Genomic DNA, 26,657 nt, shown 5'->3' with positions numbered 1-26,657 from the left:
AAAAAAAGAGAAAGAAATAGAATTCTCTATTTAGGGACCCTCTGAGCAAATGGAAAAACTAAAATGTGTAAATGGCAGCATTTTTCATAAAATTCAATTGCATAAAAACATATCCACCAATTATTCCTTAAATGAGTAATCTGGATAACAACAGCAAAACTCCTTCTCAAAAAAAAAAAAAAAAAAAAAAGAGTTATCTTAGGTAGGGTTCTGGTCTCAGATACACTGTCCCTTCAATCTTACTTAATAATACACATATATCAACAAAAACTTAAAAATCATGGCATTTAATTCTGTTTATGGTTACTTAAGTGGTTCTACATTATTTTCTACACAGATAATCTTTTTTTTCTTTTTTCTTTTTTTGAGACAGAGTCTCGCTCTTGTCATCTAGGCTGGAGCGAAGTGGCGCAATCTCGGCCCATGGCTCACTGCAACCTCCGTCCCAGGGTTTCAAGCAATTCTCCTGTCTCAGCCTCCTGAGTAGCTGGGATTACAGGCACCCGCCACCATGCCTGGCTAATTTTTTTTGTATTTTTAGTAGAGATGGGGTTTTGCAATATTGGTCAGGCTGGTCCTCCACTACTGACCTCGGGTAATCCACCTGCCTTGGCCTCCCAAAGTGCTAAGATTACAGGCTTGAGTCACCATGCCTGGCTTCTTCTTTTTGTTTTTTTCAGAAGAGACAGGGTCTTAGATCTCTGGTCCAGGCTGGTCTTGATGGCTCAAGCGATCCTCCTGCCTTGGCCTCCCAAAGTGCTGTGATTGTAGCCATGAGCCACTGCACCCAGCCAGTCCTATTAGACGTATTTTAAATAGATGATAATGTTATTATTTTTAAGCAATTTTAAATTCATCTTGTTCAATGATCATTCTGTAGCCTAGACAAGAACACAAAATTTATCCTATGAAATCAGTTTGTTCTATTTCATCAATCAACGTATAAATGCCCTACTTCAAATGAAATTCACTTTTGCTATTTTAATGATGTTATAACCCAAGATCTTCATTTATTATTTGGGGTGCTTCTCTTTCTCTACACACACATATACACACATGTGTGCATATATTATCTATCATTTTATACTTGGCATGTGATTAACAGGTCAATTCTATAAAAAGAAATAGGGTTACCAACAATTTTTAAAACCCACTCTCATTCAACCAGCCTCCTTCTTAATCTAATAAATAAAACTTCAAACTTCAGAAGAAATGTATAAGAAACGAACCAAATAATTGCTATAAAACACCTTTTGATTTTCTGTACTCAAGGAAAAGTGATTGATTCCTTCTCTGCAATAATTAACTACCCCTTTAATATGGTGGATACCTCTCCCCCAACTCACCAAGAACATTTCAGTAACAAGATACTGTGAAATAAATTATTATTTACTTTTTCCCTGTCTATATATGCTCTACTTGTTTGTATATTTGAGACTTTAAAATACCTCAAAGAAAAGTGACTATTTTAATTTTTCAAAAAAGTGCGTAAATATATACTTACTGTTGTTATTAGTGTCAAGTGATGACTCCCATGTTGAATCTGCACTTTCACAATTTGAAATGCTGGAAGGACAGGTTCTGCTACACTCTTCAGTTTTCAAAATGTCATCAGCACATTTGTGAGAAGTGGCTGAATTCACCAAGTTAGGTGTTTTCTCAACAAGCACAAAGCCAGAGTCTTCTGAACATAAAATGTTGTCACTTTGCTTTTTATCATGTGATTCTGAATTGGAGTTTGTTTCTAAATGGAAAACTATCTGGTCAGTTCTCTTATCATCCACGGGAATGGTTACTGCAGTCTTTGGCATCTGAACAGTACCATTCAATACACTGCGTGGATAGCAAGTGGACTTTAGACTACAAATCCCTTCATGCTCAAAAAGGGATCCTGTAACATTTGTCTGATATTCAGAATGGTTTTCAGAAGTGTTCAGTGAATCTTTTGCCTCTTCTGTAAAGACTCTGATGGGAAAATCTGTTGTTTTACTTGGATTTTGGTCTGAACAAACAACTTGTGTCAACTTTGTTTCTGAATGAATGATTTCTTCTAATGGTTTTATGCAATTCTGAGAGAATACTTTACTTTCCTCTGATATTGAATTTTTATTGGAGTCCGGTGAGGATGTACCATTTTCAGAATGTCCACATTTGCCAGTTATGACACTAGGATTGAAACTCTGATTACCACTCAGAACATTACTTCCAACTGCTGCTGTTTTCAGTGCTTTGACATGCCTTGACTTATTCAGCATCTCTACTTGCTTCCGGCAACTTTGGGGCATTGTTTTTTTGGCTTTTAATATCTTCCGTTTACTTCTATCTGGACTTGCCATCTTTCATATCCTGGAATTTAACACATCATATTTAAATTCATTTCGCTAGTGAATAAAAGTTATTTACTACTGAATTAAAGTTATTTGCAATATTAAAATAACATTGATACTCTCTCTCTAGATTTAAACAATCATTTTACTGGAAATTATATCCATTTTCATGACACTGAAAACACAGAAATCATTTGTACTGTTTCTATAAATTTAAACTACGTAAATTCAAAATCTATATTGCTAGTATGCCTTTACTTGACGCTATGCCTGATAGTTTTATCTAGCCACTTCTTGTTATATCATCTCAGCACTATAACCATTCACTTTTTATTTATCCATCCAGGTAAGTCATGGTTTAAACAACCTAAATATTAAATTGCACTTATTCATAAAACAAAAAAAAAAAATGCTTTGTATAAAACATTCCATTTTCTATACATAGTAGCTTCTGTTTCAGTTTTCCTAATGTTCAAGTTTCTAAAATAAATGTGGCCAGGTGCAATGGCTCATGCCTCTAATTGCCTCTGGGAGGCAGAGATGGGAGGATCATTTGAGGTCAGGAATTCGAGACCAGCCTGGCCAACATGGTGAAACCCTGTCTCTATTAAAAATACAAAAATTAGCCAGGTGTGGCGGTGCATGCCTGTAATCCCAGGTTCCTGTGAGGCTGAGGCAGGTGAATTGCTGAACCCAGGAGGCAGGGGTTGCAATGAGCAGAGATTGCCCCTTGGAATCCAACCTAGGAGACAGAGCAAGACTCCACCTCAAAAATAAAACCAAAACCCAAAAAACAAAAACCTGATATGTACACTAAATAAATCCAGAAAAACAGCAGAACACTCTTCATTAATTAAGATCCTAACATGCCTATACAATTCTATTTTTCCTATAGGACTGTGTATTATTTGATTGTTTCTTCATGAATACAATTTTTGAATTATTTTCCAGAGAGAGTGAACAAATCAAATCTTTCCTCTGGCATGGTTTAATAATCTATTTGCTAAAACTGATAATCATGATGCATAAAACTGGCAGCTTTGCCTGAAGACACTGCTAGAGTTTTGTGTCCTACAAATAAAAACATTCTTATATTAGTTTAAAGGCAGAATTCAATAAGGTGTGGCACATGCCTGTAGTTCCTGCTACTCAGAGGGCTGAGGCAGGAGGTTCACTTGAGCCTAGGAATTGACACTGCTGTGATCTGTGATTGCAACACTGCACTCCAGATTGGGTGACAAAGAGAGACCCTGTCTCAAGAAAGAAGAAAAAAAGCAGATCCCTATCAAAAAGAAGAAAATAAATACATGGTGATTTTATAACTGAATGTGCCATTTTATTATTTCTAACAAGAGGAAAGTGCTGTTTTGACTGGAAATTCATGAAAACTAAATCCTATACTTAAAATTTTAAACATCAGATAATTGGGAATTTTTCCCTGATTACCTTCTGGTTTCAAAAATTTCAAACTCTGGCTTCTTTCTCTATACTCATGTATTCCAGGTGCCAAGCACCAGAGACCACATTCCCAACACATTCAGACTGATAGGCTGTAATTACCTACATCCAGAAATGATTTCCAATCACAAACACATCCCACTAAACCCATACAAATCCCCCAATAGCGAAATGCCTAAAACCACTCTACTGCCAGCTGACACAAAGAAGAAATCAAGGTGAAGAGAGACAGGAGTCTTAAATGACTATAATTAAAATAGCTTACTATTTTAAATCTGATGAAAATGTCCAACCATGTGAACATATTATTACTACTGTCCTCCTAAGGGCCTTTGGAAAAGGACCAAACTAGGAAAAAGCGCCGAAATTGAAGCTTTGGAGTAAAAAAAAATGCCTCTACATTTGACGAATACAAAAGACATGTTTATGTGTTAATTACAAAGTATAATAAAGTGAACATCTTGGAACCACCCACAACAAATAAGTAGAATACGATTAGTAACTTGTATTTACTTATGTTTCTCCAAACCACATGCACCTCTTCTCCATCCTGATATATCCTAAATTTAGTTTATAATTCTATTATTTTTTCTGATTTCATTATAAATATTATATGTAAACAAGTATACTGTTTAATTTTGTTGTTGAACAAACTAGCTAATACTTGTATTAGTTATGTATAAAATTCATCCGTGTGCCTGTGTGTAGCAGTAATTCATGTTCCTCTTTGTATTATAATAATTCATTGGGTAGATACACCAAAATTTGTTTATTATCTGATCATCTATGAAGGATCTTTGGGTCACTTCCAGTTCCCTTTCTTTTTTGGACACAGGGTCTCAGTGGTCTGTTACCTAGGCTGGAGTGCAGCATGGGTCATGGCAGCCTCAACCTCCCAGGCTCAAGCAATCCTCCCACTTCAGCCTCCTAAGAGGCTGGGATTACAGGCATATACCACCACACCTGGCTCATTTTTAATAAAAAATTTTTGTAAACACCAGGTCTTACTATGCTGCCCAGGTTAGTCTGAAACTCCTGGCCTCAAGTGATCCTCCTGTCTCGGCCTCCCAAAGTGCTGGGATTACATCTTCAGTTCTTGTTGATGTTCTGACACAACACTGCTATTTTGAACATTTCTGTCTCAATGTGCCTATGCGTAAGCATCTCCTGAGTGCCTCTCTGGATACTGATAGGTATCCATGTTCAACTTTCCAGGAAAGCCAAATTACTTTCTGAAATAGTTTTACCAGTTTGCACATATAGTCAGTGTGTAAGAGTTACCACTGAGCCACATCCTCTTGAACGCTTGGTATTGCCAGACGTGATTTTAGCCAATCTACTTGGATAAAGAATTAGATCTCATGTCTTAATTTGCCTTTCCCTAATTACTAGCATCTTTCCATATGTTTATTAGCTATGTTCACTTGTCTGTAAAAATTTCTGGTTATTTCCTGCTCATAACTTCTTAGGTTGTCTTTCCTCTTTCATTTTCAAGGCATACTTAACATATAAACCATATTCCGGCCAGGGGTGATGGCTCACACCTGTAATCCGAGCAGCTTGGGAGGCCGAGGTGGGTGATCGCCTGACGTCAGGAGTTCAAGACTATCCTGGCCAACATGGCCAAAATCCCATCTCTACTAAAACTATAAAAATTCGCTGGGCGTGGTGGCACATGCCTGTAATCCCAGCTACTCAGAAGGCGAAGCAAGAGAATCGCTTGAACCTGGGAGGTGAAGGTTGCAATGAGCCGAGATCATGCTACTGCATTCTAGCCTGGATGAAAAACAGAGACTCTGTCTTTAAAAAAAAAAAAAAAAAAAAAAAAGGTCCAGTGCAGTGGCTCATGCCTGTAATCTCAGCAGTTTGGGAGGCTAATGTAGGCGGATCACGAGGTCAGGAGTTCGAGACCAACCTGGCCAATATGGTGAAATTTCATCTCTACCAAACATACAAAAATTAGCCATGTGTGGTGGCACGCGCCTGTAGTCCCAGCTACTCGGGAGGCTGAGGCAGAAGAATCGCTTGAACCCAGAAGGCAGAGGTTACAGTGAGCTGAGATCTCTCCACTGCACTCTAGCCTGGGCAACAGAGTGAGATTCCATAAAAAACAAAACAAAACAAAACAAAAACACCATATTCCTTTGTCAGTGCTTTGTTATATGAGTTACAGGTGTCTTATTAGGCTCTAATATTAAATAGTCAAATTAAACAATTTTTTTTATTTTATGGTTAAAGTTTGATTTCTCTTCTTTGTGAAATCCTTCCCTACCTCACAATGTATGAAATAGTAAAGCCTTCTGGTGGTAAAGAAGCCTTTCACTGATGTAAGTTATTGAAGGACATCGTGCTATACCATGGCTGTGCAATTATTACAGTACATGGAAGTAATGTGGAGGGTCAGCTCAAAGTGAATTACTGTTAATGTTCATAAAAAACATGAACTAAATGGTCGTTAAAATTACACACTTCATAACTGGTTAAACTTACAGCACTGAGGAGAGGTATTTCACCCTGAAAACCACTGCATGAGAATGCTTAGGGGAGACAAGTAAAACTGCCAATAAAAGGTGCAAGTTAAATATTGTTAACTGCACAGTTTGCCTGTCATAGAACCCGTTCATTCAAGTTGAATCCTTGCTAAGAGAATAAAAAACAATGACCCAAACTAATCGGGGAACGCTACCATCAACAGAACTCCTCTCTTCAGCCAATTTGAATTCTTTGCTGTCATATAAGCCACAACTCACAGATCTTTGAGATGGTAATACTGTCCTATAACACATGCTGCAAAAGATAAATTATATTTTCTCTAGTTTTAAAGATCTGTCTTTTACAATTTAAGTCCTTAATCCATCTAGAATTTATTTTAGTATATGGAAAAGAGGAAAGGACCTATTTTCATTTTTCCCTCAGATACATAATTGCTTGGTGGTATCCTCACTGTTAATTTTGTTTTGAAATCATAAAACTATCTATCGTACTTTTAATCTGTTTTATAATGATATAAATCCTACTGAACATAATGTTGACCATCCTTACCTTTAACGTTTTATTTTTTGAGATGGAGTTTTGCTCTTGCTGCCCAGGCCGGAGTGCAATAGTGTGATCTTGGCAACCTCCACCTCCCGGGTTTATGCGATTCTCCTGCCTCAGCCTCCCAAGTAGCTGGGAGTACAGGTGCGTGCCACCATGCCCAGCTAATTTTGTATTTTTTAGTAGAGATGGGATTTCTCCATGTTGGTCAGGCTGGTCTTGAATTCTCGACCTCAGGTGATCCGCCTGCCTCGGCCTCTCAACGTGCTAAGATTAAAGGCGTGAGCCACCATGCCTGGCTTGCCTTTAACATTTTTATATCAATTTATGTTTCTTGTAATACTTAAAAATATTTTAAACCTAATGAATATGTCTTTCAACAAAAATTTAATTCATTTACATTAGTTATTCATGCCATATTAAAGCCTTAATTTACATTAGAGTATCTTCTGCCGTTTATGTATTGCTATTTTAGTTTTACTTATTATTTACATTATTATTTATTATTAAGGTGTCATTAATTTTTTTTTTTTTTGAGACGGAGTCTCACTCTGTCACCCAGGCTAGAGTACAGTGGTGCTATCTTGGCTCACTGCAACCTCCACCTCCCAGGTTCAAGCAATTCTCCTGCCTCAGCCTCCCAAGTAGCTGGGACTACAGGAACATGCTACCACCTCCAGCTAATTTTTGCATTTTTAGTAGAGATGCAGTTTCGTCTTGTTTGCCAGGCTGGTCTTGAACTCCTGACCTGTGATCCACTTGCCTTGGCCTCCTAAAGTGCTGAGGTTACAGATACGAGCCACAGCACATGGTTTAACTTTCTTTTTTTTAAAGATCTCAATCTGCTTCCCAATTGCATGGACTTGACTACCTTTCAAGGTTTCTGGCCAGGCACAGTGGCTCACACCTGTAATCCCAACACTTTGGGAGGCTGAGGTAGGCAAATTACTTGAGGTCTGGAGTTCAAGACCAGCCTGGCCAACATGGTGAAACCCTGTCTCCACTAAAAATACAGAAAAAACAAAACAAAACAAAACAAAAAAACTAGCCAGGCATGATGGTAAGCACGTGTAATCCCAGCTACTCAGGAGGGTGTGGCAGGAGAATCAGTTGAACTCAGGAGGTGGAAGTTACAGTGAACGGAGATTGCACCATTGCACTCCAGCCTGGGCAACAAGGAGGATATAAACATTCATGTAAAAGTTTTTATGTGGATGTACTGTTTTCATGTCTCTTTGCTCTATATACCTAGAAACAGAATTATTCAGTCATGTGGTAACTGTAGATTTAACCTTTTGAGGAACTACCAGGCAGTTTCCCAAAATGTCTGGAACAACTGACGTCCACAGCAGCAGTGGATGAGAGTTCCAATTTTAACACCTTTTCAGCAACACTTCTTATCTGTTTGTCTTAGTATACTCATCCTGTTGCAAGTGATGTGGTGCCTCATTGTCATTTTGACTTGCATTTACCTGATGGCTAATGATGTTGTCCATCTTTTCATGTGCTTCTTGGAAGCTTGTGTATCTTCTTTGGATAAATGACAATGCAGATTCTTTGAGAGGTTATAAACTATTATTTGCCTTTTTATTACTGGCCTGTAAGAATTCTTAATATAGTCTAGATTAAGTCCCTTATAATATTTACAAGCTTTCCCTTGCATTCTATGAATTGTCTTTTCTATTCCTTGATGGTATGCTTCAAAAACAGTTTAAAATTTTCATAAAGCATAATTTCTGAAGATTTAAAAACATATTTACCTGTGTTTTTAGCAAAGACATCACTGCCTAATCCAAGGTCCTAAGAATTTTAAAGTTTTGTAAGTGCTTATATTTAGGTTTTGGATCCATTTTCAGTTAAGTTTTGCATATGGTGAGAGATAAGGGTCTCTATGTATTCTTTTGATGTGGAAATCCAGTTCTTCCAGCATGATTTTAAAATGCCATTACTTCCCTTATTGATGTTTTTTTATGACACCCTCATAAAAAACAAATTGACTTTAAATGAGAAGGTATTATTTCTGGGTTCACAATTCTATTCCATTTGTGTGTAAGTCTGTACCACACCATCTTGATTACTGTCATTTGTGAGAGAAGTTTGGAATTCAGGATGTGTAAGTTCTTCAACTTTGTTCTTCTTGGTAAATACTGTTTTGGCTACTGTGGATCACCTGAATTTCCATATGAATTTTAGGATCAGATTCTCAATTTCTGTCTAGTATGAGTGTAGTGTTGTTCCCTGCTATTATTGTACAGCTGTCTATCTCTCTAGCTATAGTTATATTTAAGGAATTTGGGTAGCCCAGTGTTGAGTGCATGCATATTTAGGATTGTTATATCCTCTTGTTGAACTAATCCCTTTATTATTAATAATCATCATGTTTGTCTTTCTTTACTCCTTTTGATTTAAAGCTGATTGTATGTGAAATATGCATAGCTGCTCCTGCTCATTTTTGGTTTCCACTGCCCAGTGTATCTTTTTCCACCCTTTGACCTTCAGTCTAAATGTGTTTCCGGTAAGCAGCATACACTTGGTTGATGGGATTTAAAAATCTGTTCCATCGATCTCTCTTTTAAGTGAAGCATTTACTCTGCTCATGTTCAGTGTTAACATTGCTATGAGAGGTTTTGTTCCTGTCACATTGTTGATTATTACCTAGTTTTATAAATCTTTCCTTCTTTTTCTCTGTCTTTGTGGTATAGTGGAATTATATTGTGTTGCCATTTGATTCCTTTCTCTTCTGCCTTTATGTGATTATTTTATATGACCTCCGATTCTTATATTTCCATGAGGTTGTTTTTTTTTCTTTTTCAGTTATTTCCAGTTTTCCTTTAATTTATAACTTTGCTGGGTATACACTAGGTGTATAAAATTATGGGGTACATAGATACTTGGATACAGAAATGCAATGCTTAATATCACATCTTGGTAGATGGGGTATCCAGCTCCTCAAGCATTTATCCTTTGTATTACAAACAATCCAATTACAGTATTTTAGTTATTTTTGAATGTACAACTAAATTATTGATGACTATAGTCAGTCAGCTGTGCAACTGAATGCTAGGTTACTAGCTCTTATTCATTCTAACTCCTTTTTTTTTTTGAGACAGAGACTCACTCTGTCACTCACGCTGGAGTTCTGTGGCACAATTTTGGCTCACTGCAACTTCTGCCTACTGCATACATGTGATTCTGCTGCTTCAGCCTCCTGAGTAGCTGGGATTACAGGTGACCACCACCACCATTCCAGACTAACTTTTGCATTTTTTTGTAGAGAGGCAGTTTTGCCATGTTGGTCAAGCTGGTCTCAAACTCCTGGCCTCTGGTCATCTATCTGGCTGGCCTCCCAAAGTTCTGGTATTACAGGTGTGAGCCCCTGTGCTTGGCCCATTCTAACTACTTTTTATATCCATTAATCATTCCCATCTTCCTCCCCAACACCAAATACCTTTCCCAGCCTCTGGAAACCATCCTTCTACTCTTACCATATATTGAAATGTTTTAATTTTTACCAACCACAAATAAGTGAGAACTTAAGTGTGTCTTTCTGTGCCTGGCTTATTTCACTGAGGATAACGACCTCTAGGTCCATCCACGTTGTTGCAAATGACAGATCTCATTCTTTTTCATGGTTGAATAGTATTCTATTGTATATATGTACATTTTCTTTATCCATTCATCTGCTGATGAGCACTTAGGTTGTTTCCAAGTCCTGGCTATTGTGAAAAGTGCTGCAATAAACATGAAATTATAGATATCCTTTTGATATACTGATTTCCTTTCATTTGGGTATATATTCCGCAGCAGAATTGCTGGACTGCAGGGTAGCTCTATTTTTAGTTTTTTGTAAGGAACTTCCAACTGTTCACCCTACTAATTGTACAAATTTACATTCCCACCAACAATGTACAAGGATTCCCTTTTTTATACATCCTCATCAGCATTTCATATTACCTGACTTTTGAATAAAAGCTATTTTAAGTGAGGTGAGATGATATCTCACTGTAGCTCTGATTTGCATTTTGCTGATGATCAATGACATTAGGCAGCTTTTCACATGCCTGTTTTCCATTTGTATCTTTCCTTTTGAGAAATGTCTATTCAGGTATTACTGTTTTATAATTGCATGATCAGATTATTTCCTACAGAATTGTATGAGCTCCTTACATTCTGATTATTTATGCCATGTCAAACATGTAGTTTGCAAATATTTTCTCCCATTCTGTGCCTTGTCTCTTAGTAGATTGTTTCCTTCGCTGTGCAGAAGCTTTTTAACTTGAAGTGATCCAATCTGTCCATTTATCATTTGGCTACCAATGCTTATAAATATTTTTCTGCCCAGAACCATGTCCTAGAGAGTTTCCACAATGATTTCTTCCAGTAGTTACAGAGTTTGGGGATCTTAGATGTAAGTCTTTAATCTATTTTGACTTTTTATATACAGTGAGAGAGATCAAATTTCATTATTCGGTATGTGAATATCAGGTTTTCCCAGCACCATTTATTGAAGACTGTCTTCTTGCAAATGTTTGTTCTTGGCACCTTTGTCAAACATGAGTTCACCGACGACAGTTATATGGATTTGTTTCTGGGAAACCAATTCTATTCTACTGTTCTGCCTGTTTTTATGCTAGTATCATGCTGTTTTGGTTACTATAGCTCTGTAGTATTTAACTTGAAGTAAGGTAATGTGATTCCTCCAGTTTTGTTCTTTTTGTTCAGAACAGTGTTAGCTATTCTTGGTCTTCTGTGGTTGCATACTAATATTAGGATTGTTTTGTCTATTTCTGTGAAGAATGCCATTGATATTTTGATAGGGACTGTACTGAATATGCATACGGCTTTAAGTAGTATAAAGATTTTTTTGTGTCCTCTCCAAATTCTTTCATCAGTGCTTTTTTTTCTCTCTGAGACGGAGTCTTGCTGTGTCACCCAGGCTGGGGTCTAGAGTGCAGTGGCATGATCTTGGCTCAATGCAACCTCCGCCTTGCAGGTTCAAGCCATTCTTCTGCCTCAGCTTCCTGAGTAGCTGGGATTACAGGTGTAAACCACCACGCCCAGCTAATTTTTGTATTTTTAGTAGAGACAGGGTTTCACCATGTCTCAAACTCCTGCCCTCATGATCCACCCGCCTCGGCCTCTCAAACTGCTGAGATTACAGGCGTAAGCCATTGTGCCTGGCCTTCATCAGTGTTTTACAGTCCTCATTGTATCTTTCACTTCTTTGGTTAGCTAGTAGGTATTTAATCTTGAAGACAGATGACAATCACTACAGCTCGACTCTCAGAAAGCCAAATTCCTAGGAAAAGGGGGAGAGTACTACATCAAGGCAATACCCTGTGGGACAAAAGAATCTACAACAGCCTTGATGCCTAGATTTTTCCTCCGACGGAGCCTACCCAAAAGGGAAGGAACCAGAAAACCAACTCTGGTAATATGAAGAAACAAGGTTCCTTAACACGCCCTCCCCACCCACCGCCTCCAAAAAAAAAATCACACCAGCTCACCAGCAATTGATCCAAACCAAGAAATCCCTGATTTATCGGATAAAGAATTCAGATAGTCGTTATTAAGCTAATCAAGGAGACACCAGAGAAAGGCAAAGCCCAATTTAAGGAAATAAAAAAAAATCATTCAAAAAATAAGGGGAGAAATCTTCAGTGAAACAGGTATCATAAATAAAAAACAATCGGCCAGGCACGGTGGCTAACGACAATAATCTCAGCACTTTGGGAGGCCAAGGTGGGCGGATCACCTGAGGTCGAGAGTTCAAGAAATGAAGTGACCAACAAGGTCAGTTTCTCCAGCCTGACCAACAAGGAGAAACCCCGTCTCTACTAAAAATACAAAACTAGCTGGGTGTGGTGGCATATGCCTGTAATCCTAGCAACTCAAGAGGCTGAGGCAGGAGAATCACTTGAACCTGAGGGGCAGAGGTTGCAGTGAGCCGAGATTGTGCCATTACACTCCAGCCTGGGCAACAAGAGCAAAACTCCGTGTCTAAATAAATAAATAAAATAAAAAAACTTCAGGAAATAATGAACACATTTATACAAATGCAAAATACTCCAGAAAGTCTCAGCGATCAAATTGAACAAGAAGAAAACTTTAGAGCTTGAAGACAAGGTTTTCGATTTAACCCAATCCAACAAAGACAAAGAACAAAGCATAAGAAAATACGAACAAAGCCTCCAAGAAGTCTGGGATTATGTTAAACAACCAAACCTAAGAATGATCAGCATTCCTGAAGAAGAGAATGCCTAAAAGTTTAGAAAATGTCTATTTCGGGGAATAATCAAGGAAAACTTCTTGGACCTTGTTAAAGACCTACACATCTAACTAAATACAAGAAGCTCGAAGATCACTTGGGAAATTCATTGCAAAAAGGTCATCACCTATGCACATTGTCCTCATCTTATCTAAAGTTAAAACGAAGGAAAGAATCTTAGGAGCTGTAAGGAAAAACACCAGGTAATCTATAAAGGAAAAAATATCAGATAAACAGCAGATTTTTCATCAGAAACCCTACAAGCTAGATGGCATTGGGGCCCTATCTTCAGTCTGCTTAACACAATTATCAGTCAAGAGTTTTGTACCCAGTGAAACTAAGCTTCATAGGTTAAGAAAAGATACGGTCTTTTTCAGACAAACAAATGATGAGAGTATTCACTATGCCCAAGCTAGCTCTATAAGAACTGCTTTAAGGAGCTCTAAATCTTGAAACAAATCTTGGAAACACATCAAAACATAACTTTTTTAAAGCATAAACCTCACAGGACCTATAAAGCAAACATACAATAAACAAACAAAAAACCACGGTATAAAGGCAACAAATAGCATGATGAATGAAATAGTACCTCACAACTCAATACTTACTGTATCAGTCTGTTTTCATGGTACTGATAAAGGCATGCCTGAGACTGGGACGAAAAAGAGGTTTAACTGGACTTAACAGTTCCACCTGGCTGGGGAGGTCTCAGAACCGGTGGGAAGCAAAAAGATACTTATGACATGGCAGTGGCAGAAGAAAAATGAGGAAGAAGCAAAAGCAGAAACCCGTGATGAAACCATAAGATCTCATGAGACTTACTATTACGAGAATAGCATTAAAAAGACCAGCCCCCATGATTCAGGGACCTCCCTCTGGGTCCCTCCCACAATACATGTGAATTCTGGGAGACAAAATTCAAATTGAGATTCGGGTGGGAACACAGCCAAACCATATCACTAACATTAAATGCTCCACTTAAAATATACAGAATTGCACAATGGGTAAGAATTCACCAACCATCTGCTGCCTTGAAGAGACTCACCTAACATATAAGGACTCACTTAAGCCTATGGTAAAGGGGTGGAAAAAGACATTCTGTGCAAATGGACATCAAAAGTGAGCAAGAGTAGCTATTCTTCTATCAGATAAAGCAACAACACTTAAAAAAGACAAAGAAAGGGCAGGGCGCAGTGGCTCACGCCTGTAATCCCAGCACTTTGGGAGGCCGTGGCAGGAGGATCACGAGGGAAAGAGATCGAGACCATCCTGGCCAACACGGTGAAATGCTGTCTCTACTAAAAATACAAAAAAAATTAGCCAGGTATGGTGGCACGTGCCTGTGGTCCCAGCTACTCAGGAGGCTGAGGCAGAAGAACTGCTTGAACCCAGGAGGCGGAGGTTGCAGTGAGCCTAGATTGCGCCACTGCATTCCAGCCTGGTGACAGCGCAAGACTCCATCTCAAAGAAAAAAAAAAAAAAAAAAAAAAAGACAAAGAAGGACATTATATAATGATAAAAGGCGTTGTCCAACAGAAAAGTATCACAATCCTAAATATACTTGCACCTAACACTAGAGCTCTCAAATTGATAAAACAATTACTAAACTTAAGAAATGAGATAGCAACATAATAAAAGTCCGGGACTTCAATACTCCACTGACAGCACTCAGACAGGTCATTAAGAAAGAAAGTTAACAAAGAAACAATGGATTTAAAACTACACCCTGGAACAAATGAACTTAACATATATTTACAGGACATTCTACCCAACAACTGGAGAATATACATTCTATTCATTAGCACATGGAACTTTCTCCAAGACAGACTGTATGATAGGCCACAAAACAAGCCTCAATAAATCTAATAAAATTGAAATTATATCAAGTATGCTCTCAGACCACAGTGGAAAAAAACTGGAAATCAACTCCAAAAGGAACCTTCAAAAGCACTCAAATACATACAAATGAAATAACCTGCTCCTGAATTATTATTGGGTCAACAATGAAATCAAGATGGAAATTAGAAAATTCTTCAAACTGAATGACACAGAGATACAACCTATCAAAACCTCTGGGATATAGCAAAGGTGGTGCTAGGAGGAAAGTTCATAGCCCTAAATGCCTACATCAAAAAGTCTGACAGTACAATTTCAGGTCACACCTCAAGGAACCAGAGAAACAAGAACAAACCAAACTCAAACACAGAAGAAAGAAAACAACTAAGATCAGAGCAGAGCTAAATGAAACTGAAACCAAAAATATACAAAAGATAAATGAAACAAAAAGCTGGTTCTCTGAAAAGGTTAATAAAACTGATAGACCATTAGCAAGATTAACCAAGAAAAGAAGAGAGAAAAACCAAATAAGCTCAATTAGAAACAAAATGGGAGATATGACAACTGACACCACAGAAATAGAAAAAATCATTCAAGGCTAACTGAATGATTATCCTTGAATGCTATAAGGTTATACGCATACAGTTTATGCGTATAACCTAGAAAACCTAGAGGAGATGGATACACTCATGGAAAGATACAATCCTCCTAACTTAAATGAGGAAGAATTAGATACCCTGAAAGACCATTTAACATGCAGCAGATTGAAATGGTAATTAAAAAATTACCAACATAGGCCAGGCACAGTGGCTGACACCTGTAATCCCAGCACTTTGGGAGACCAAGGTGGGTGGATCACCAGAGGTCAGGAGTTCAAACCAGCCTGGCCAACATGGTGAAATCATATCTCTACTGAAAAAACAGAATTAGCCAAGCATGGTGGCGTGTGCCTGTAATCCCAGCTACTCTGGAGGCTGAGGCAGGAGAATTGCTTAGAACCTGGAAGGCAGAGGTTGCAGTGAGCTGAGATAGCACCCCTGCACTCTAGCCTGGGTGACGGAGCAAGACTCTGTCTCAAAAGAAAAAAAAAAAAATTTAACAACAGAAAAAGCTCAGGACCAGACAGATTCACAGCTCAATTCTACCATACATTCACAGAAGAACTGGTACCAATCCTGACTCTATTCCAAAAGAGAGAAAGGGGGAAGCCTCCCTAAACCATTCTTTGAAGCCAGTATCATCTTAATACCAAAACCAGGAAAGGACATAATCAAAAAAGAAAACTACAGACCAATATCCCTGATAAACATAGATGCAAAAATCCTCAACAAAATACTAGCTAACTGAATCCAACAATATATTAAAAAGATAATCCACCATGATCAAGTTGGTTTCATAACAGAAATGCAGGGATGGTTTCACATATGCAAGTCAATAAATGTGATACACCACATCAACAGAATTAAAAACAAAAATCATATGATCATCTCAATAAACACAGAAAAAAGACTAAGCAAAATCCAGCATTGCTTTATGATTAAAATGCTCAGTATAACTGGCGTACAAAGAACATACCTTAATGTAATAAAAGCCATCTATGATAAATCCACAGCCAACATAATACTGAATGGGGAAAAATTGAAAGCACTCCATCTGAGAACTGGAACAAGACAAGGATGCCCACTCTCACCACTTCTGTTTCTAGCCAGAGCAATCAGACAAGAGAAAAAAATAAAGGGCATCCAAATCAATAAAGAAGAAGTCAAATTGTCACTGTGTGCTCATGATGTGACTGTATACCTAGAAAAACCCTAAAGATTCCTCCTTTTGGAAGCTTTTTAGCTTCCAAAATAACAAAATAATTCAGCAAAGTTTCCAAATACAAAAGGTACACAAATCTGTAGCTCTCCTACACACCAGCAGCAACCAAGCTGAAAAACAAATCCAGAACTCAACACCTCTTACAATAGTTGGGAAAAACACACATACACACACACACACAAACTTAGGAATGTACCTGATCAAGAAGTCAAAACACCACTACAAGGAAGATCACAAAACACTGCTGTAAGAAATCATAGATGACACAAACGGAAACATATCCCATGCTTAGGAATGGGTAGAGTCAATAAATATTGTGAAAATGACTATACTGCCAAAAGCAATCTAAAAATTCAATGCAATCCCCACTAAAATACCACCATCTTGTTTCACAAAACTAGAAGATGATTCCTAAAATTCATATAGAACCAAAAAAAAAAAAAAAAAAAAAAAAAAAAGCCTGTATACCCAAAGCCAGACTAAGCAAAAAGAACAAATCACATTACCTGACTTCAAACTATACTATAAGACCATAGTCACCAAAACAGCATGGTGCTGGTATAAAAACAAGCACACAGACCAATGGAACAGAATAGAGAACCGAGAAATAAAATTAAATACTTAAAGCCAACTGAGCTTTGACAAAGCAAACAAAAACATAAAGTGGGGAAAGGGCACCCTACTCAACAAATAGTGTTGGAATCATTGGCAGGTCACATGTAGAAAAATGAAACGGGATCCTCATCTCTCACCTTAGACAAAAATCAACTCAAGATGGATCCAGGACTTAAAGCTAAGACCTAAAACTATAAAAATTCTAGAAGATAACATCAGAAAAACCCTTTTAGACATTGGTAGGAAAGGATTTCATAACCAAGAATCCAAAAACAAGTGCATCAAAAACAAAGATGATTAGGTGGAACTTAAACTAAAGAGCTTTTGCACAGAAAAAGGAATGGTCACCAGAATAAACAAGACAACCCACAGAGTGGGAGAAAATCTTTACAGCCTATACAGCCAACAAAGGACTAATATCTAGAATCTACAAGACACTCAAAACAAATTAGCAAGAAAAACAACAAAACAAAACAAAACAAAAAACAACCCATCAAAAAGTTGGCTAAAGATACGAACAGGCAATTCTCCAAAGAAGATATACAAATGGCTAACAAACATATGAAAAATTCTCAACATCACTAATGATCAGGGAAATACAAATCAAAACCACAATGTGATACCACCTTACTTTTTTAATAGCCATAATAAAAAGTCAAAAAATAATAGATGTTGACCTGGATGTGGGGAAATGTAACATTTCTATACTGCTGGTGGGAATGTAAACTAGTACAACCATCATGGAAAACAGTGTGGAGATTCCTTAAAAAACTTCCTTAAAGTAGAACTACCATTTGATCCAGCAATCCCACTATTGGCTATCTACCCAGAGGAAAAGAAGTCATTATACGAAAAAGATACATGTACAGCCATGTTTACAGCAGCATAATTCACAATTGCAGAAATATGGAACCAGCCCAAATGCCCATTAATTGAGTGGATAAAGACACTGTGGTGTATATATGATGGAATACTATTCAGCTATAAAAAGAAATGAATTAATGGTATTTGCAGCAACCTGGATGGAACTGAAGACTATTATTCTAATTAAAGTAACTGAAGAGTAGAAAATCAAACATTGCATGTTCTCACTCATAAGTGGGGGTTAAGCTATGAAGACGCAAAGGCGTAAGAACGATACAATGAAGACTGGGGACTCAGGGGAAAGGGATATGAGGGATAAAATATTACAAATTGAGTTGTGCATGGTGCTCGGGTGATGGGTGCACCAAAATCTCACAAATCACCACGAAAGAACTTACTCATGTAACCAAATACCACCCGTTACCAAATAACCTAAAGAAAACAAATAATCCATCAAAAGGTTGGCTAAGGACATGAACAGGCAATTCTCCAAAGAAGATATACAAATGGTCAACAAATATATGAAAAAATGCTCAATATCACTAATGATCAGGGAAAGGCAAATCAAAACCACAATGTCATACCACCTTACTTTTCTAAGAATGGCCATAATCACAAAGTTTGATTATTTTGATTTCTTTTTCTTATCATTCACTGTTGGCCTATAGAAACGTTACTGAATTTTGTATGGTGATTTTGTATACTGCAAGTTTACTCAATGTATCAGTGTTACTAGTTTGGTGGATTGTTTACGATTTTCCAAATATAAGATCATATCATCTGTAAATAAGGACAATTTGACTTCTTCCTTTCCAATTTGCATGCCCCTTATTTCTCATCTGATTCATCTAGCTAGGACTTCTAGTACCATGTTCAATAACAGTGGTAAAAATGGACATCCTTGTGTCCCAAATCTTAGACCAAAGGTTTGTAGCTTTTTTTTTTTTTTAATAGGTTTTCCCCATTCAGTATGATATTAACTGTGGTCTGTCATATATGGCTTTAATTATGTTGAGATAGTTCCTTTTATACCCAGTTTTTTCAGGGTTTTAATCATACAGGGATGTTGAATTTTATCAAATACATTTTCAGCATCAAATGAAATGATCATATTTTTGTCCTTCACTGTGTTGATGTAATGTGTCACACTGATAGCTAGCGTATGTTGAACCTAGGTGAAATACTACTTAGTCATGATTAATAATCTTTTTAATGCATTGTTAAATTCAGTTTTCTACTATTTTGCTAAGGAATTTTACATCAACACTCATCAGAGATACTGGCCTGTAGTGTTTTTTTTTTCTTTTTTAATGTGTCTTTGTCTGGTTTTGGTACTGCTTAATAGGGGCCTCATGGAATGAGTTTGGAAGTATTCCCTCCTCATCTATTTTTCGAAATCGTTTGAGTAGGATTGGTATTATTTCTTTAAATACTCAGTAGAAATCAGTAGTGAAGCAATTGGGGTTCAGGCTTTTCTTTACTGGATGATGTTTTATTATGGCTTTGATCTCATTACTTGTTACTGGTCTGTTCAGATTTTGGATTTCTTAATGGTTCAATCTTAGCAGGTTGTATATGCCCAGGAAAGTATCCATTTCCTCTAGATTTTCCAATTTATCAGTCTATAGTTGTTCATAGAAGCCACAAATGATGCTGTGAATTTCTGAGGTATTCTTTTTCATAGTCTACGTAAATATTGGCTTTATCTTTTAAAAAACTAACTTTTCATTTCATTGATATTTTGTTTCTTCTGCCATGATATTTATTCTTTTCTTCTACTACTTTTGTGTTTGGTTTGCTCTTGTTTTTCTAGTTAAGATGCATCATTAGGCTAATTATTTTAAGTTGGCTGGTCACAGTAGTTCAGGCCTGTAATTCCAGGACTCTGGGAGGCCAAGGCAAGTGGATAGCCTGAGCCCAGGAGTTCGAGGCCAGCCCAAGCAACATGGCAAAACTCCACCTCTACAAAATATTTTTAAAAATAGCCACAGGTGGTGGTGCGTGCCTGTGGTCCCAGTTACTGGGGAGGCTGAGATGGGAGGATTGCTTCATCCTGTGGAGGTCAAGGCTATGGTTAGCCATGATCACACCACTGCACTACAGCCTGAGTGACAGAGCAAAACATTGCATGAAACAAAAATTAATCGAAGCTTTTCTTCTTTTTTTTTTTTTTTCTGTTTTTAGACAGATTCTTGCTCTGTTGCCCAGGCCGGAGTGCAGTGGCATGATATTGGCCCTCTGCAACCTCCACGTCCTGGGTTCAAGCAATTCTCCTGCCTCAGCCTCCTGAGTAGCTGGACTACAGGTACATGCCACCACACCCAGCTATTTTTACAAGACACGTGGTTTTACCATGTGGGCCAGGCTGGTCACAAACTCCTGACGTAAAGTGATCTGCCCGCCTCAGCCTCCCAAAGTGCTAAGATTACAGGCATGAGCCACCATGCCCAGCCTTGAATATTTTAAAACTTGTTTGGTAAACTAACCTATGGTATATCCTTGAGAACAATCCTTGTACCAAGAAGAATGTGTATTTTGCAGCTGTTGTATGAAATGTACTGTAAGTATGTATTAGGTTCATTTGTTGTATAGTGCAGATTAAGTCTGATCATTCTTGATTTTCTGTTGATCTGTCCAATACTGAAATGGGAGTCTCCAGCTAAGATTGCATTGATGTCTATCTCTCTTTTTAGCTGGAATAATATTTGCTTTATATATCTGGGTACTCCAGCATATATAATTAAATTGTTATAGCCCATTGGTGAATTGATCCCGTCAGCATTATATAATCACCTTGTCTCTTCTGACAGTTTTTGTCTTGAAATCTTTTCTTTTTCCCTGATACAAGTGTAGCACTGTTACTCTTTTTTGCTTTCCACTGATATGACATATCTTTACCTGGGAACAAAAAGCCGTTTATGGGTTCTGCTGCAGCAGACCTAAACGTACCTGCCCAGCAGCTCTGAATGAACAATGGAGCTCACAGCTCAGCATTTGAGCTCCTATAAAGAACAGACTGTCTCCTCAAGCAGCTCCCTGACCCTGTATATCCAAAGAGCCACCTCATAAAGGAGAGATCACACTGACACTAGGCGGGACAAAGATAGCAGAAGAAGAAAACTGGTAGCAACCCTTACTGTTCTGCAGCTGCTGCAGGTGATCCCCAGGCAAGCAGGGCCTGGGGTGGACATCAGCAGACCTACAGCAGAGGGGCCAGACTGTTAGAAGGAAAACTAAGAAACAGAAATAACCTCATCATCAACAAACAGAACATCCACTGAGAGACCCAACCTGAAAGCCAGCAACTACAAAGACAACAGGTGGATAAATCCATAAACATGGGAAGAAACCAGTGCAAAAAGGATGAAAACACCGCAAACCAGAACACCTCTCCTCCTACAAGGGATCACAACTCCTCACCAGCAGAACAAGTGCGATGAAATGACAGAATCAGACTTCTGAAGGTGGGTAGTAAGAAACTTCTGCAAACTAAAAGAACATGTTCTAACCCAATGCAAAGAAACTAAGAACCTTGAAAAAAGATTTGACGAAATGCTCACGAGAACGGACAAAATAGAGAGGAATATAAGTGAATTGATGGAGCTGAAAAACACAACACGAGAACTTCGCGAAGCATGCACAAGTTTCAACAGACGAATTGACCAAGCAGAAGAAAGGATATCAGAGGTCGAAGATCAACTCAATGAAATAAAACGGGAAGGCAAGAATAGAGAAAAAAGGGTAAAAAGGAATGAACAAAGTCTCCAAGAAATGTGGGACTATGTGAAAAGACCTAATCTATGTTTGATAGATGTACCTGAATGCGACAAAGAGAATGAATCCAAGCTGGAAAATACTCTTCAGGATATTATCCAGGAAACCTTCCCCAACCTAGCAAGGCAGGCCAATATTCAAGTCCAGGAAATACAGAGAACACCACAAAGATATTCCTCAAGAAGAGCAACCCCAAGGCACATAATCGTCAGATTCACCAGGGTTGAAATGAAGGAGAAAATACTAAGGGCAGCCAGAGAGAAAGGTCGGGTTACACACAAAGGGGAGCACATCAGACTCACAGCAGATCTCTCAGCAGAAACCCTACAACCCAGAAGAGAGTGGGGGCCAATATTCAACATCCTTAAAGAAAAGAACTTTCAACTCAGAATCTCCTACCCAGCCAAACTAAGCTTCATAAATGAAGGAAAAATAAAGTCCTTTGTGAACATGCAAGTACTCAAGAGATTTCATCACCACCATGCCTGCTTTACAAGAGCTCCTGAAAGAGGCTCTACACATATAAAGGAACAACCAGTACCAGCCACTCCAAAAACATGCCAAATGGTAAAGAGCATCAACACAATGAAGAATCTGCATCAACTAATGGGCAAAACAGCCAGCTAGCACCAAAATGGCAGTATCAAATTCACACATAACAATATTAACCCTAAATGTAAATGGACTAAATGCCCCAATCAAAAGACACAGACTGGCAAATTGGATAAAAAGCCAAAACCCATCGGTGTGCTGTATCCAGGAAACCCATCTCACATGCAAGGATACACAAAGGCTCAAAGTAAAGGGATGGAGGAAGATTTACCAAGCAAATGGAGAGCAAAGAAAAGCAGGAGTTGCAATTCTCATCTCTGATAAATTAGACTTTAAAGCAACAAAGATCAAAAGAGACAAAGAAGGACATTACATACTGGTAAAAGGATCAATGCAACAAGAAGAGCTAACGATCCTAAATATATACGCACCCAATACGGGACCACCCAGATACATAAGGCAAGTTCTTAATGACTTACAAAGAGACTTAGACTACCACACAATAAGAGTGGGAGACTTTAACACCCCATTGTCAATATTAGACAGATCAACCAGACAGAAAATTAACAAGGATATCCAAGACTTGAACTCAGACCTGGACCAAGCAAACCTAATAGACATTTACAGAACTCTCCACCCCAATCCACAGAATATACATTCTTCTCAGCACCACATCGCACCTACTCTAAAATTGACCACGTAATTGGAAGTAAATCACTCCTCAGCAAATGCAAAAGAACGGAAATCATAACAAACAGTCTCTCAGACCACAGTGCAATCAAGCTAGAACTCAGAATTCAAAAACTAACCCAGAACCGCACAGCTTCATGGAAACTGAACAACTTGCTCTTGAATGTTGACTGGATAAACAATGAAATGAAGGCAGAGATAAAGATGTTCTTCGAAACCAACGAGAATGAAAACACAACATACCAGAATCTCTGGGACACATTTAAAGCAGTCTCTAGAGGAAAATATATAGCAATAAGTGCCCACATGAGAAGCAAGGAGAGATCAAAAATTGACACCCTATCGTCAAAATTGAAAGAGCTAGAGGAGCAAGATCAAAAAAACTCAAAACCTAGCAGAAGACAAGATATAGCTAAGATCAGAGCAGAACTGAAGGAGATAGAGACACAAAAAACTCTTCAAAAAAATCAATAAATCCAGGAGCTGGTTTTTTGAAAAGATCAACAAAATAGACCACTAGCCAGATTAATAAAAGGAAAAGAGAGAATAATCAAATTGATGCAATAAAAAACGATAAAGGGGATATCACCACAGATTCCACAGAAATTCAAATCATCATCAGAGATTATTACAAACAACTCTATGCACATAAACTAGTAAACCTGGAAGAAATGGATAAATTCCTGGACACTTGCCTCCTCCCAACCCTAAACCAGGAAGAAGCTGAAACCCTGAACAGACCCATAACAAGGTCTGAAGTTGAGACAGCAAATAAGAGCTTACCACCCAAAAAAAGCCCAGGTCCAGACAGGTTCACAGCCAAATTCTACTAGACATACAAAGAGGAGCTGGTACCATTCCTTCTGAAACTATTCCAAACAATACAAAAAGAGGGAATTCTTCCCAAATCATTTTATGAGGCCAACATCATACTGATACCAAAACCCGGCAGAGACTCAACAAGAAAAGAAAACTTCAGGCCAATATGCATGATGAACATAGACGCAAAAATCTTCAATAAAATACCGACAAGCCGATTGCAACAGCACGTCAAAAAGCTTATCCACCATGATCAAGTAGGCTTCATCCCAGAGATGCAAGGCTGGTTCAACATACGCAAATCTATAAACGTAATTCACCACATAAACAGAGCCAAAGACAAAAACCACATGATTATCTCAATTGAAGCAGAGAAGGCCTTTGACAAAATTCAACAGCCCTTTATGCTAAAAACCCTCAATATGCTAGGTATTGACGGAACGTACCTCAAAATAATAAAAGCTATTTACGACAAACCAACAGCCAATATCATACTGAATGGGCAAAAATTGGAAGCATTCCCCTTGAAATGTGGCACTAGACAAGGATGCCCTCTCTCACCACTCCTATTCAATATAGTACTGGAAGTTCTAGCCAGAGCAATCAGGCAAGAAAAAGAAATAAAGGGTATTCAAATAGGAAGGGAGGAAGTCAAATTGTCTCTATTTGCAGATGACATGATTGTATATCTAGATGACCCCATCGTCTCAGCCCAAAATCTCCTGAAACTGATAAGCAACTTCAGCAAAGTCTCCGGATACAAAATCAATGTGCAAAAATCACATGCATTCCTATACATCAATAACAGACTGAAAGAGAGCAAAATCAAGAATGAACTGCCATTCACAATTGCCACAAAGAGAATAAAATACCTAGGAATACAACTAACAAGGAACGTAAAGGACCTCTTCAAGGAGAACTACAAGCCACTGCTCAATGAAATCAGAGTGGACACAAACAGATGGAGAAACATTCCATGTTCATGGTTAGGAAGAATCAATATCGTGAAAATGGCCATACTGCCCAAAGTAATTTACACATTCAATGCTATCCCCATCAAGCTACCAATGTCCTTCTTCACAGAAGTGGAAAAAAACACCTTAAACTTCATATGGAACCAAAAGTAAGCCCGCATAGCCAAGTCAATTCTAAGCAAAAAGAACAAAGCGGGAGGCATCACACTACTGGACTTCAAACTATACTACAAGGCTACAGTAATCAAAACGGCATGTTACTGGTACCAAAACAGAGATATAGACCAATGGAACAGGACAGAGGTCTCAGAGGCAACACAACATATCTACAACCATCTGATCTTTGACAAATCAGACAAAAACAAGCAATGGGGAAAGGATTCCCTGTTTAATAAATGGTGTTGGGAAAACTGGCTAGCCATGTGCAGAAAGCAGAAGGTGGACCCGTTCCAGACACTTTACACTAAAATTAACTCCAGATGGATTAAAGACTTAAACATAAGACCTAACACCATAAAAACTCTAGAAGAAAATCTAGGCAAAACCATTCAGGACATAGGCGTAGTCAAGGACTTCATGACCAAAATGCCAAAAGCATTGACAACAAAAGCCAAAATAGACAAATGGGACCTAATTAAACTCCACAGCTTCTGCACGGCAAAAGAAACAGTCATTAGAGTGAATTGGAAACCAACAGAATGGAAAAAATTTTTTGCAGTTTACCCATCTGACAAAGGGCTGATGTCCAGAATTTACAAAGAACTAAAACAGATTTACAAGAAAAAAACTAACAAGACCATTCAAAAGTGGGCAAAGGATATGAACAGATACTTTACAAAAGAAGACATACAGGAGGCCAACAAACATATGAAAAAATGCTCACCATCACTGGTCATCAGAGAAATGCAAATCAAAACTACATTGAGATACCACCTCATGCCAGTTAGAATGGTGATCATTAAAAAATCTAGAGACAACAGATGCTGGAGAGGGTGTGGAGAAACAGGAACGCTTTTACAATGTTGGTGGGAGTGTAAATTAGTTCAACCATTGTGGAAGACAGTGTGGCGATTCCTCAAGGACCTAGAAATAGAAATTCCATTTGACCCAGCAATCCCATTACTGGGTATATATCCAAAGGATTATAAATCGTTCTACTATAAGGACACATGCACACGAATGTTCACTGCAGCACTGTTTACGATAGCAAAGACCTGGAACCAACCCAAACGCCCATCGATGACAGACTGGACAGGGAAAATGTAGCACATATACACCATGGAATATTATGCAGCCATGAAAAATGGTGAGTTTGTGTCCTTTGTAGGGACATGGATGAACCTGGAAACCATCATTCTTAGCAAACTGACAGAAGAGCAGAAGATCAAACACTGCATGTTCTCACTCATAGGTGGGTGTTGAACAATGAGAACACATGGACACAGGGAGGGGAGTGCTACACATGGGTTCTTTTGGGGGGAAATAGGGAAGGGACGGTAGGGGGTGGGGAGTTGGGGAGCGATAGCAAGGGCAGAGATGCCAGATGTAGGTGACGGGGAGGAAGGCAGCAAATCACACTGCCACGTGTGTACCTATGCAACAATCTTGCATGTTCTTCACATG

At 38.3% G+C, this 26,657-nt stretch overlaps 1 protein-coding gene across 1 annotated transcript in view; it reads right to left on the bottom strand.

Annotated features, from left to right (window-relative positions):
• The window catches only part of ATF7IP2 (activating transcription factor 7 interacting protein 2), a 79,532-nt gene that overhangs the window by 28,642 nt on the left and 24,233 nt on the right, over positions 1-26,657 (bottom strand). Inside the window, exon 2 of the mRNA XM_032258088.1 lies at positions 1,505-2,346. Within this exon, the coding sequence (XP_032113979.1) occupies positions 1,505-2,336 (832 nt within the window). The 5' untranslated portion in view covers positions 2,337-2,346. The remainder of the gene's footprint in view (positions 1-1,504; positions 2,347-26,657) is intronic.

This window comes from Sapajus apella, unplaced genomic scaffold (genome assembly GCF_009761245.1).
Source record: "Sapajus apella isolate SASKATOON/1434 unplaced genomic scaffold, GSC_monkey_1.0 scaffold99, whole genome shotgun sequence".
In the NCBI taxonomy this organism is placed as follows: Eukaryota; Metazoa; Chordata; class Mammalia; order Primates; family Cebidae; genus Sapajus; species Sapajus apella.
Note: the sequence above shows the minus strand (reverse complement) of the source record. Positions and strands in the feature narration are given on the sequence as shown.